The sequence below is a fragment of the Aethalodelphis obliquidens genome, unplaced genomic scaffold (genome assembly GCF_003676395.1).
Source record: "Aethalodelphis obliquidens isolate GAN/ISIS:26980383/991018 unplaced genomic scaffold, ASM367639v1 scaffold53, whole genome shotgun sequence".
NCBI classification, from domain to species: Eukaryota; Metazoa; Chordata; class Mammalia; order Artiodactyla; family Delphinidae; genus Aethalodelphis; species Aethalodelphis obliquidens.
In genome coordinates, this window is record NW_020837997.1 from 12,247,557 (window position 1) to 12,260,639 (window position 13,083).

A 13,083-nucleotide genomic window follows, 5' to 3' on the forward strand; every position below is an offset into this window, starting at 1 on the left:
GATATACATACAGTATATAAACAAATATTCAGTATATCTGGGTATTAAAATTTCATAAGGGATGATTAGGAAAAAAATGTCTAAAACAAGTGGGGGGGATAATGAACAAAAGGCTGAGAAACACTGACTTATAGCAATTGTCACAAGTCTATGGCGATGAGGGGCATACATACCTTTTCCCAAGTTCAGGATAGACTCCTGGAAATTGGACCATAAGGTTTGAACTTGGCTTAGGCCTCTGCCATGCCTGCCAAACTGCCTTCCCAGTTCACATACACATTTACCTCCAGGCAATTTAGGAAAACGCCTGTTTTTACCACATCCTCACCAGCACTGGGTTTTATCAACTTAGAAATCTTGACTGATTTTGATGGGTGCCAAAGCATGGTAGGTTCTCATCGTTCATTATCCTTTCTTTGGTCTATGTAAGCCTGGACATTTTTTATGTGTTTACTAATCAGTCTGTCTTTTGGGAATGTTCTAGGGTGGAAGCAATGTAAGCCAACACATCTGGAAGAAAGGGGATCTTTTATATACAGTGGCAGTAACTTAGCAGAGTTGTGTCCTATAGTTATACAGAAAGCAGAACTTGTAAGTGATGAACTTGGATATTCAGCAGAGGGGGCTTTTCAGTCAAGTGTCGAAGGTGCAGCCCCGTTTCTTCTCGCTGCTTATAGCAAAATGTGAGAGGAAAGAGATAGATAGATAGAGGGAAGAACTGTTAAGCAAAAAGGAACCAGGACTTGGTAGTTTGGGAGATTCTCGCAAAAGAAGCCAAAATCAGGAGGTTCACTGTCAGGAAAGTGTCCTCCGGACCATCAATCATCACTTACCGACTGGGTAAATCATCACTTACCGACTGGATAAAATTGGGCAAGAGTCTAAACCAATCTGAGCCTCAGTTTCCTCATCTGTGAAATGGGGATACAAAGGTAATAGCAATCAACTACGTGCCAATAAAAATTAAAAAAAAAAAAAAGGTGATAGCACCACCCACCTCATGGGGCTGCTGTGAGGGTAAATGCATAGCCTCGTGTAAAGCATTTAACTCTATGCCTGCAGGCCCAGGGGTGGCCTTGTGGGGAAAATGATGGGTGGGGGACAGCTTCTGTGCCCCTACTACTGCCATCTGGACCCGAATCCCTGCCTGGCTGACATCAGTCCACCCCCCCCTCCTCGCCTCTCCTCCCAGGTACCTAATTCCCTGAGGTAGGGGAGGAGCTGAGGGTTCAAGCTGGGGATTAACAGAGGCAGATTAGAGTCGAGCTGAGAGCAGGGGGTCTCTATCCTCTTGACTCTTTCCTCTCCGGAGCCAGAGCCGGTATATCCACCCTGGCTCCTTTTGGCTTCAGGTTTGTGAGAGGGGAGGCCACCTCCAGAACCTCACCCCCTCACCTGCAAAGCACCCTGGAAGAGCCGTCAGGATTAGGATCCTTGGGCTTCTGACGTGCTGGTTGAGGAGCTCCCCCTCTCTTGGCCTCACTTTTCTCTTCTTAAAAATGGGGAAAGGAATGTGCAGATGAAGTCGGAAAAGCTCAGCGTCCCAGAGCGAACGCTCCCTGGACGCCTGAGGTATTATTGGCTACATACTGAACACCTACTATGTAGGCAGAGCTGCTGTTAACCACCGTTTGCCTGAGATTTTCCGGCCCCCGGGGTGCCCAACAACGCACAGAATTAACTTCCAGAAGACCCCAAAGTCAGCCATGGCTCCAGAAGGGCGGGCCAGGGCCTGATTCTGTTCCCGGGGTGCTGCCTGCCCCCGCCCGAAACCCTGGCGTCCTCCCTGGGGAAGCTGAGAACCACCTCCCCAAAGGGGTCCCTGAATACTGGAGCCCCAGTTGGGGGGAAGTGAGGTCGCAGGCAGGGGGAAACCCAGACAGAAGGACGGCAGCAGAACCTCCTCCACCCCACCAGGTCGCGGCAAGCCCCCTCCCGTCGTCCCCCAGTTGCGCCAGACGCAGAGCCTGAGAGGGGGCGGGGAGAAGGGGGCGGTGCCTACTCTGCGGCTGCCGGAGGAGGGGGGACTGCGGGAGAGCGCGTGGTGGGGGGCGGGGGCGCTGCGGCACGGCTTCCCAGCCCGCAGCAGCCCGCGCAGCAGGGGCGGGGGCGCTGACCCTCCACGGCCCGGCCCCTCCCCCCGCTGCGGAGGCTTCTCCCTTAATCTCGACCCGGGGAGGGGGCGCCCGCTCCCCCCCACACCTACCGAGCCGCCGCGCGCGCTCCCCGCCCCCCGCCCCGCCTGGATCCCCTGCGGGACCCCCAGGGAACCCCTGCCCCCAAGGTCTGTCACCCTCAGTGTCCTAGTCTCTGTCTGTGTCCCCATCTGTCCCGTCTCCCCGCTGTGCGTGTTTGTGTCTGTGTATCCGGAACACCTGCACTCAGGGGCAAGGGTGGCTGCTGCGATGGCCTGGGGGAGGGGTCCTGGGGGGGGTCGGCGTGTGGCTCAGCCCGCGGTCTGAAATATCTTTCTACGATTGTCAATCTGTGTGCTTGTCTGAGTGACACCCTGCTGGCTGTGAGTCTGTGTATGTGACAGCGTGGAGGCTGTGGGTGTCTGGGTGACACCCCAAAGGCTGTGAGCATGTGGGTCCCCGTGTGTCTGTCTGGGTGACACCGCAGGTTGTGAGTGTGAGTCTGTTCGTGGCATCCTGAAGGAGGTGTGCGTCCAAGAACCGCATCGGCTGTGAGCGTGGGCCCCGGTGTATCTAGGTGACACCCGCAGACTGTGTGTGCCTGTAACACGCCGCAGGCGCGTCGGTGTGTGTTCTGTGTCGGTGTCGGAGTCGAGGAGGCCCGGGCCGCGAGTGTCCCCGGCTGTCTGCGTGCGTGTGTGTGTGTGTGTGTGTGTGTGTGTGTGTGTGTGAGCGCGCGCGCGCCGTGAAGGTGGATCCGCTCCCTCCGCAGCGAGCCCGACCCGGGCCCCACGACCCGCCGCCGCGGCCGTTCGCCTGGCCTCCCCTCGCGCGGGCCCGGCCGGGGATGGAGCCGCAGCCAGAGCCGCCAGAGCCGGGGCCGGGGCGCGGAGCGGCCTGAGGCGCGGGCGGCGCGCGGGACCGGGGGGAGGGCGGGCCGAGGGGAGGGTCCTGGGGCGGGGGGGCGGGCACGGCGCGCCCCCTCCCTCGCGCGCTCGCTCCCTCCCCCGCGCGCCCTCCCTCGCCGCCTCCTCCCGCCGCCTCCGGCCCCCCCTCGCCGGGGACCGAGCGCGCTCGCTCCGGCGCCGGCCTCGCCTCCTCGCAGCAGCGCCATGGTACGTCGCCGCCCCCACTTTCGTTTTCGCCCGGGGAGTTTTTGGGGTGGTGCGTGGGCTCCGGGCGAAAGTTGAGAGGTCTGGGGGGGCAGGGGGCGGGGGCCGCCCGGGGGAGGGGCTCGCTGCGGGGACCCCACACACACCCGCCGCCCCGGGACCCCCGCCCGCCAACCCAACACCCCCGCGGCTGGGGGCGGAGCTGGCGCGCGGGGCGCAGCGGGGGACCCCAAGTGGGGGGCCCCTCGCGGGCACCAAGGAGTTGGAGGGGAGGGCGGGGCTCCCGGGAGAGGGTCCCCCACAGGCCAGGCCTCCGCCCCCTCCCTGGCCCGGCGGGAGAAGGTAGGCGGGAGGGCGCGGCTCCGGGCGCAAGACCCCCAAGCGCGCAGCCGGCTGGGAAGCCGGGCCCAGTGAGGGGGCGCCCGAGGGGGCCGTGCGGGGCGGGGGTCGCGGCGGCCCCCGCAGGCTGCCCCGGCCCGGGCGAGCGCGGCGCGCCAGCTAGCGGAAAATGGCCGCTGCGGAGAGGGGCGGAGAGCGCGCAGCGGCCGCCGCCGGGCGCCTTGAACTTGGAGCCGGGAGGGCGGCCGCTCTCGGCGCCGCGCAGGGGCAGCCACCCGGCCGGCCCTAGCGCCGCCTGAGCCCCGCCCCTCGGCCGACCCCAGCCCCGCCGCGGTCCCAGCCGGGAGGGGTCACCGGGTCTACGCCGGGCGCGCCCCAGGCCCGCGAGCGCCGGTAGCTGCACTTGAGGGTTCCGGTGTCCGGTCCGCCGGTGTCAGTGGCATCTTCACTCGAGGGGTGCGTTTGGAGGCCCCTGTGCTCTCAAACGAGTCAGCACGGGAATCCGGGGGTGCATTCGCGGGTCTGTGCAGCTAGGTGGTCCCATGCCTGTCCGTGGGTCCGTGGGTCCCCGGGCGTGGGGTCCTCTCTTTTATGTATCTGTGTGTCTGCACATCCACGTGGCTGTGTGTGTGTGTGTTGTGTTGCGTGTTGTTAGAGCATTGTGCGGCTATGGGAACAGTGTGTGTGTGTGTGTGTGTGTTAGGGTAACTGGGCGACTGTGCCACGGGTCCCCGTGGGGCGGTGTTGTGAAGCCGTGTGGCTGAGTTGGATGTCCCGGGGGACGTGATGTCCCTGGATGACCATGGGGGTGTCCACGTATGAGTGTGTGGAGGTTAGGGGATTGCCAGTGAGTGGGGAACTATGTCGCGTGGCTGCGTCTCAGGGGACAGTTGGGTGTCGCTGTGTGCGTTTGGCGCCCTGAGTGACTATTCCTGGGGATGGGTCTACACTCTCCCCCCCCCCCCCCCCCCCCCCCCTTTTCCTTTGCGCCCCCCCCGCCCCTTCTCGGGGGGGGGGGTCCCCCCCCCCCCCCCCCCCCCCGCCCATTTCCTTTTCTCCTGTAACCCGGGCTGCCGGATGGGGAACGGGTGCTTCCTCCACCTCGCCAAAGCTCTGTCCTCTCCTCTCACTCCCTACCCCGTCCGCTCCAATTACCCCTGCCTCGGGGTCCCCTATCTGCACGGCCCCAGGTGGTCCCAGCCTGAGGTTCGGGCGCGAGGTGGCGCCGGGACGCGATCACTCGGCGCCTATGTCTCCCGCCAGGGGCTGCGCGTGCGCGTGGCCCAGAGGGGGGCGGGGCGGCGGGGTGTCCCCCCTCCCCCCCAGAGGAGGTCTCGAGGGATGGATGGTTACCGAAGCGCGTGGGTTAAGTCTGGACCAGGGGGGTGGCCAAGGAGACCCCCTCGCCCGGATGGGCAGGGAGACGCGCCCCCAGGCCTACCTCCCAGCGCTTGCCCGGGACCGGGCCAAACCCCTGGCGGGCACACAGCGTTGTTTTCTCCCCTCCAGGGGAATCCCCGTCGCGCCCCCATCCCCACCCCAGGGCGCTTTATATAATTTTCTAAGTATAAAAGCCCCAAGGCCAGGTGGGAGTCTCTGCTTTCAACTTTCAACCTGCATTCCCTTTTGGGGGGCTGTTTGGGAAGAGGAGAAAAGGGGTCCCACGTTGACACAGGGGTGCATCCATACGCAACACTCAGGGATCCCCGCTCAGGTAAGATCACCCATCCTCACGCCCCGCCGTTCCCCGTGCTCACCCTGCCCTACACCCACTGCCAGTGCTCAGACGCAGCGCTCTCCCACCCCACACCCGGGCACTGCCCTCCACCACACTGGCCTCCATCCCCACCTGTCACCTGGTGCACAGTCAGCAGCACACGCTCCTGACACGCTCTTTCAGCTATCTGTTCACAGCCACACGTGTACAGAATTCTGCCCTCACACAGGTGCACACACAGCCACACACAGAGGCACGCAGACACTCGTAAACAGGCACCTGCGTTTGTGGGAGGGGGAGGAGCCAAGCCCATCGCGCCCTCCCCCCACCTCCATGTCCGAGCCAGGTCCCTGCAGGATCTGGAGAGCAAAGACCCCAGCTGTGGGCGCATTTGGGGGGAGGACAACCATGAGGGGGGAGCAGGAATGCGGGTGCTGTGTGTCACCGGGTGTGTGTGTGTGTGTGTGCCAGTGTATAAATAGTGGGAGGGGTTCTGTCCATGGGTTCGTGTGCTGGTAAGTGTATACTTGTGTTCTGGCGTGTGTGTTATTGTGGCTGGTTGCACATGTGTTGTGTTTGGGCTGTGCATGACCTCGTGTGGGTCTGTGTGTCTCTGTGTGAGTCTGCATGAGTCTGTGTGTGTCCCCTCGGGTCTGGGTGTCTGTATCTGCTGGAGTCTGTGTGACGTGTGAGAATGTGTGTGTCTCCGTGTGGTGTGTTTCTGTGTGTCTTTGTGTCTCTTCGTGGCGTGGTGTGTGTGTGTGTCTCTGTGTTGTGCCTGTACCAGCCCATACGTCATACCCCGTTACTTGTCAAGGCAGAGGACCTTAACATCCCCTTCTGGAGGCTCAATTTCTCATCTGTAAAATGGGAACACACAGGATGCCCCACAAGGTTGCGGGAGGGGTGGCAACGTCAGCCGCGCTTTCACAGGTCCTGGCCCCCTGGCTGTGTCCTCTATTCGCTGGGTACGGCGCCGCTGTGGAGTTCCCTGGTGGTCTCAGGCTTTGATCATCCCTCCCTGAGCTGCTCTCACTTTTGAAAGTGCTGCTGTGAATTCCACTCACATGTTTTAAGTTTGCTTTTTAATAACATGAGCGACTCATGAACATCTAAAGAGGATGCAAAAGTACCCAGAGTAAAAATCAGACCTTCCTCATCACCCCTCCCCGCTGGGACCCCCTACTCCAGAAAAGCCCTATTTCATCCAGCTTTGTCTGAGCAACTCCACATGTCACAGATACACATTCTCATAAAGGACACACGTATATTCTTATAAAGGATATATGTATATTCTTCTTCAAAAAATCCCAAATGAGATCTTGAGTCTACTTGCTGAGTCTACAGCAATGGTTCTTGACTGGGGTGGTTCTGTCCCAGGGGATACTGAGTAATATCCGGGGACACCTGTGGTTGTCCCACTGGGGGGCTCCTGGCACCCAGGGGGTGGGGGCCAGGGATACTGCTCCACCCCACAGTGCCCAAGACAGCCCCACCAGGGATGGTCCATGATGCCGAGGGGGGAGGAGTCCTGCGCTGCAGCATGCTTTCCCCTGCGCGTTTCTTGGAGGCGTCTCCACGGGGGGTCCCTTGTTCTTCTGTGGAGCTCCGTAGTATTCCAGCCTGTGCCCCCGGGTGGCACTGCTGAACTGGTCCCCACAGATGGACACGGTGGCTGGCTCCAAATTGTTGGCATTAGTGTTACAGGGTGACAGTCAACCCTCATGCGTCCGTATCTGGGACAGTCCCAGATACAGTCCGTATCTGAGCCTAAGAGTGAGTGATGGGGAGAGTGCATTTTTAAACTGAAATGAGCTAGACTGTGCGCCAAAGTGTCAGGAGCTAAATCATGCGGCCCCTTTCTGGGATGGGATACACACAGGTCCAATCCAGCAATTGCTTTGTTTAGAAAACACTAGGTGCGGTCCAAACACCGGCTGGTTTACCCACAACAGCCCAGAGGGGTAGAAACTATTATCGTCCCATTTCACAGAGCGGGAAGCTGAGGCACAGGGCGTTTTAGCTCCTGGAGGGAGAAGACATAGACCCAGGCTGCAACCCTGCACTGCAACTGGCCTGCTTTGGACCTACTGTGTACACTGTAGGGACCGCTCCTGCTGAACTGGATTATATATATATATATATATATATGTAACGCTTCACTGATGTTTGTGAACTGGCACCTGCCACCACTAACATAGTAACTCAGTCTTCCCACACGTTATCTTAAGGATTCCCATCTGCCCAGACTTCCAAAATGCGAGATGCGTCTATTGTTGCCATTTTACAGATGTGGAAACTGAGGTTCAGAGAGAGAGAGAGAGAGAGAAAGAGAGAGAGAGTCTGTGGTCTCCAAACTGTGCCTTCCAGAGTAACCTAAACTGCCTTGGGAAGGCTGCCCGTGGGGCAGGCGTGGGGGCAGTCTGGGGGTCACTGCCACCTGGGAGAATGCTCCGAAGCCAACGTGTACTTGGAAATGTCTGTGAATTGGGGATTCTGCCCTCCAGGTGTTCATGGCGTCTTTTTAAATAATAAAATATTGCTTTATGTTACGTCGGCATTTGGATTCCTAGACACCTGCCTCTCCCTTTCTTTCTGGGGTTTAAATGCCCCCCCCCCATGGCTGCACAGTGGGTTTTTTTAAAAAAACCATTTGTGAAGTGCTTTTGAATGACCGTCACCCACGTGCAGGGGGAGCCGGCGGGACGGAGGGCATATGTGTCCTGTATGAATCCTGCTCACTTCTGGTCCAGCTCCAGGGCCCCAGGTCAGTAGCATCCGTTCCTGGGGCGTCGGTTTCCTCCCCTGTAACACGGGAGAATAACAGAGTTGCTGGCGTCTTCCATGGCCCTGGGCATGGGGCAGCTGCCCGAAGTTGGCGAGAGGTTATCATTTGTACTCGGGACACACGGGGCAAAATGGCCAAGCTTTCTAAGAATGTCTCTGTGCATATTTGACGGAAGGTCAAGGCGCTGCTAAGTGCCAGTATTCTTATGCTGATCAACCGCATGGGGTGGGCACTGTTCGTACACTTCACAGGGGAGGACACCAATGGGGGAGCATGCTGGTCTGCTAGGTGGCCCGAGGCCTCTGAGCGAGCCTGGGAGGATTCTTGGAGTGAACTGGGGGAGGGGGGAGGCTAGTTGTCAGCGGCAGCTCTGTGCCCATCTATTCCAGAGGGAGAACAACCAAGCTTGCAGAGTGTGGGCCCTGGGGCCAGGTAGCCGGGCTCCAAGCCACTCCGCATGCCTCGGTTTCTGGATCCATGAAATGGGCACACTGCGGGGGTAGGCAGTAGGAATTACCAGACACTCGGGAAGAGGCTGCGAGGTGTTATCTGGCCAGCCTGAGGTACTGCCTGGACACCTTACTCCTGGGGTACGGGGGCGACATATGGGGGAGGACGAAGACCCCCCCAACTCCCAGTTCCCCTTTGATGCTGGCTGAGGAGGTGACAGCAGATTTCTGGAGGCTCCCCTGTTGGTTGAGGCCCTTCTGGCCACGGAAGGACAGTTGTAGCCAAGCTCCTCTGCCTGGGAACTGCAGCCCCTGTCTGGCTCTCGGGAGGAGCAGGGGGAGAGGATGCCGTGGGACCCCTTCTCCCGCCAAGCACCCCGGGTTGTACATCTTTAAGGGGAAAGAGGCGCGCTCGCGCCGGGCCTCTGCACACGTCACTTCTTCGTTCTTTCCCAACCCCCCCACCCCCACCCCGCTCCTTTCTCCAACTTCCCGGCTCGCTCGGGGCGGGTTGGGGGGGGGTCTTCAGAGTCCACCTATGGACCCCAAATGTCCTGCAGCCACCCACCCCCTGCCCACTCGACTCGGGCTGGCGGTCCAGGGGGACCCGCTGTGGTCGGGGTGTGCGTGGGCCCGTGGGTCCCCGTCCGGTGGCCCGGCCCAGGGCGGCTGGAAATTCGTAATAATAAGCAACGATGGGGGTTCAGGAGGCATGGAGAGGGGGAGCGACTTTCGTTCCTCGCTCGCGCTCTTTTTTCCCTCGTTTCTTTGAAAGTTGGATGTTGAGAAGTGGGAGGTTCGGGGTGGGAGGGGAGAGAAATTGGGGGAGGGAGAGAGGAGGTTGCCAGAGGGAGGAGAGACAGAGACACAGAGAGAGACAGAGACAGAGGAGGAGGTGGGGGGGGACACGAAAGGAGAGAGAGACAGAGAGAGGGAGAGAGAGAGGGAGTCGGGCGCAGGAGGGAGGGAGAGCGCGGGAGGGAGGAGGGAGGGAGACCGAGGGAGGAGGCGGCGAGGAGCGCGCCGGCCGCGGCCGCGGGGGGGGGGGGGGTTTGGAAAAATGACTCAGTAAGTTCAGCGCGCCCGCTCCGGCCGGCCCTGCGCCTCCCGCCGCGCCCGGGATGTATTCGTCCCCGCTCTGCCTGACCCAGGTACGCCCCCCGCCCGGCCCCCGGCCCGCGCCCCACTGTGCCCCGGCCCCGCGTCCCCCGCAGCCCGGCCCCGGAGTTTGGAAGCCCGAGGAGGCGGGACGAAAAAGGCGCGCGTCCCTCCCGCCGCCGCGGCCGGGATGCCCCCGCCGCCGGCCGGGGTCCGGTGGGGGGTTGGTTTGGGCCGGGGACACCTCCCCCCCACCCGGGACCCTCACCGGGGACTCCCGCCCCGCCCCCCGCGACCTCTCCCCCTGGCTCGCCCTACAGCCTCGCCCTCCCCGGACGCAGGACGCGCTCCCCCACCCCAGCCGGGAAGGTCGGGGGGCGCCCGGGAGAAGGCCAAAGGTGGGGCTCTGCGCGAGCCCCAGGCCTCGACCCAGGCCTGCCCCTAGGAGGAATCGAGGGAGTCCTGGTTGGACCCTGGATGCCCGGGGACTCTTGAGACGAGGACCCCTCTGATGCGTTCCCCGGACCCCCTCCCCCCAAGCTTGTGTGCCGCCACCCAGGCCCTGGACAGCCTTTCCCCCCATTATTGGCCCACGTGTGCGCGGAGGGGGAGGGGGCCCGCAAAGTTGGAGGCGCCAGCAGTGGGGGGAGGGGGGCCCCGACGTCCCGGCTCGGTCTTCCTCTCCCCCCCTCCCCCTGTCCCTCAACCCCATCCCCATATTTTCGCCGCATCGATTGTGAGTTATTGAGCCGCCGCCGCCGGGAGGAGCCGGGAGGCCTGGCGTTCCGGGGTCTGGTCCGGGCACTGCGGCGCTGCGGACGCCCTCGCCAGCCCGGCACCTGCCCCTGCCCCCGCCCGCTGCCTCTCACCCCTGGCCGAGCTCCCAGACTGCCCGGGGCTCGGCCCTTGTGCAATGACCCAGGGGATGTGTGGGAAGGGGGCGACTGCCCCTGTCCCGGGTCGCCCCTGGGGGACCCCTTCCCTCCCCCGGCTCCATGGCAGGGAGGGGGGGCACCCTCCCAGGTCTACTGGTTCCACCCTCCAGCTCTACCGCCACCCTGGGTCTTTGTGTGTCCTTAGGCCATTGGGGTCCCGGCCTCAGTTTCCCCTGAAGTGACATGGAGCTAAGGCAGGTTTCGGAGAGGGGCAGTGTGGCCTCCAAGCTGTGAAGTGTGGGGCACAGGGAGGTGGGAGTCAAGCCGGCGGCTGAGTGTCCTGAGGACCGCGGTACAGAGAACACGTGGATGCCAGTCTGCAATGGGGGTCCCCCATTCATGATCCGAGGGTGCCCCTCACTCAGGGCAGGTTCCCTCTCACCCGCCCCCTCCAGCTCCTCCAGTTTCTGGCTCCCCATGGGGAATGTCAGGGGTGGTGCTTAGGGGGTCTCAGGGCCTGGCCTACCCATCAACCCCGGGGTGACCTTGGGCACGTCCCTGCCCCTCTCCAGACCTTCCTTCCCCTCCAGAGCAACTTTGGGGGTCCCCCGACGCAGTCATCACTGGCCCCCCTCTGCCTCTTGTCGCCCGAAGCTCCCCAAGGGCCACGAGGGTCCTAGTCAGGGTTGCCCGGTGACCTTGGGCCTCCCAGTCTCTGGGCTCAGGGGGTGGCCTGGGTGGCCCCGGGGTGCCCCCGCCTCCTCCACCCTTTCCTCGCGCTCGCTCCCAGAGCCGCCCAAGGGGGCTGAGCCCAGGGAGGCTATTCCAGGCGAGGAGGTTGGACGGCAGCCTATTGTCACTGGGCCCTGGAATTCCCCCATCAGGACTCCTCGGGAGACAGGCTCCGTCCACGTTGCCCAGAGTGGGTGGCAGTGAGAACCAGAGCTGGTGTTGCGCTCCCCGGCTTTCCCTGGGGCGCAGTGCAAGGGTCAGCCAGGCGGGCTCTTGGTGGAAACGTGACAATAAAAAATACCTGAGGTTGCTGTGTGTAAGGGACAGGGCGACCAGGAGACAGAGACAGGCAGAGAGAGGACCAGGGAGCTCCCAGGCTAGGATGGGGATGGGGTGGCCCAAGCTCAGGGGGCTCCCCCTCCTCTGCCTTTTCTCCCGTGGGTGCCCCCATCCTGGAGGGGAACCCAGGTCCCCCTCCCAGGACTCCCTCAGTGTAATCCTCACAGCTGCTTGCAGGCCCAGCCTAGTCTGTTTTCTCCAGCTGGGGAACCCGGAAGGACCCAGACTACCTCCGCAGGACCCCCACTCCTGGCTGCCTCATCGCGCCCTACCCATTCCTCTCTGTCTGCGTCTCTCCCTCTCCTTGTCTCGCTCCCTCTCCATCTCTGGCTCTCCCTGTCTCTCCATCTCTGGGCCTCCATCTCCCCCCTTGACTAATTTTACAACCTGAGCCCATCCTAAAATAGCTCCCTTTTAGCCGATCCGACCCGGATCCTGAGCCGAGACCGGCTCGGGGCGTGTGAAGGGGGGGGCGGGGGGGCTGCTCCCGTGCCAGCCCACCCTGTGCCCCCGGGGTCCTGCCCACTGAGGGGGTGGCAGCCGCGGCCCGGGTGGCCCTGGAGGATTCTGGGAGCCCCGTCCCTGTTTCAGTGGTGACTCAAGTGCTTTTCACTTTTACTCTGAAGAGGAACTGTGTGGGGCAGCCGTTACTTCCATAAATCCTGCCGCCGGGAAGGCCGGCCTCCCCGCGCTTGCCCCGCTCTGGGCCTCCCTCCCGCCCGCCTCCACCGCCACGTTAGTTATTCCGGGTTTGGGGCCAAATCCCTCTTGGCTGCAGTGCCCAGGATTCCCCGGGGCCGCAGGCTGGGCCTGGGCTGCAGCCACGGCAGTGCGGCTGCCAGGGCCCCCTTCCTCATTCATTCATTCTTTCCTTCATTCCTTCACCTCGTTGCCTTGCTGGGCAGCACTCTTTTTACCCCATTTCTCCAGTGGGGAGACTGAGGCTGCAAGAGGGTCCCCGACTTTGTCTTGATTGAATATAATCTTCATTAAGCACCTCCTATGGGCCAGGTGTCTGTTGCGGGTTTGGGGGGGAAGGCATGAGGGGCCAGCCTGGTGTGGGTTCTGGGAGGCTCTGCTGTGATTGAGGGTCCCCCAGCACCTCAGGGCTGGGACAGGGGCCAAGACCAGAGAGGGCTAGGGCTTGCCCGGGGTGGCACAGCATGGCTGCTGGGGCTGGGGATTCGGGGCCACTGCCCACCTGGCTGTTTGGCCAGGCTGGGCAGGTGGGTGCTCCCTGTGGCCCCCCCCACCCGTGGTCTGATGGCCTCTGATTGGCTCCTGTACGCACAAGCTCGCCCCACATCTCTCTCCCTCTTTCTGTCTCTCTCTGTGTCTGTGTCTCTCCCCCATCTTTTCTCTGCGGTGGAGGTGCCTCTGCGCGTCAGGGTCGGCGCCTTGTAAATCACGACGCTGGGATTCTGGCCGAGTCAGCGTTCTCTCCCTCCCTCTCTCCCTCTCTCCCTCCCTCTCTCCCTCCCTCTCTCCCTCTCTCTCTC

General features: G+C 62.1%; 1 protein-coding gene across 7 annotated transcripts in view; it reads left to right on the plus strand.

The window, feature by feature from the left end:
• Nucleotides 1-2,891: 2,891 nt before the first annotated feature.
• Nucleotides 2,892-13,083, plus strand: part of NFIC (nuclear factor I C) — a 65,700-nt gene continuing 55,508 nt past the window's right edge. For 4 of the 7 annotated variants that reach the window (XM_027085557.1, XM_027085556.1, XM_027085559.1 and 1 more), the window contains exon 1: nt 9,561-9,691. In XM_027085557.1, the coding sequence (XP_026941358.1) occupies nt 9,662-9,691 (30 nt within the window). In that variant the 5' untranslated portion in view covers nt 9,561-9,661. Of the gene's footprint in view, nt 3,251-9,560; nt 9,692-13,083 lie in introns of those variants that run through there. The other 3 variants (XM_027085560.1, XM_027085563.1, XM_027085562.1) reach the window with 2 other exon arrangements.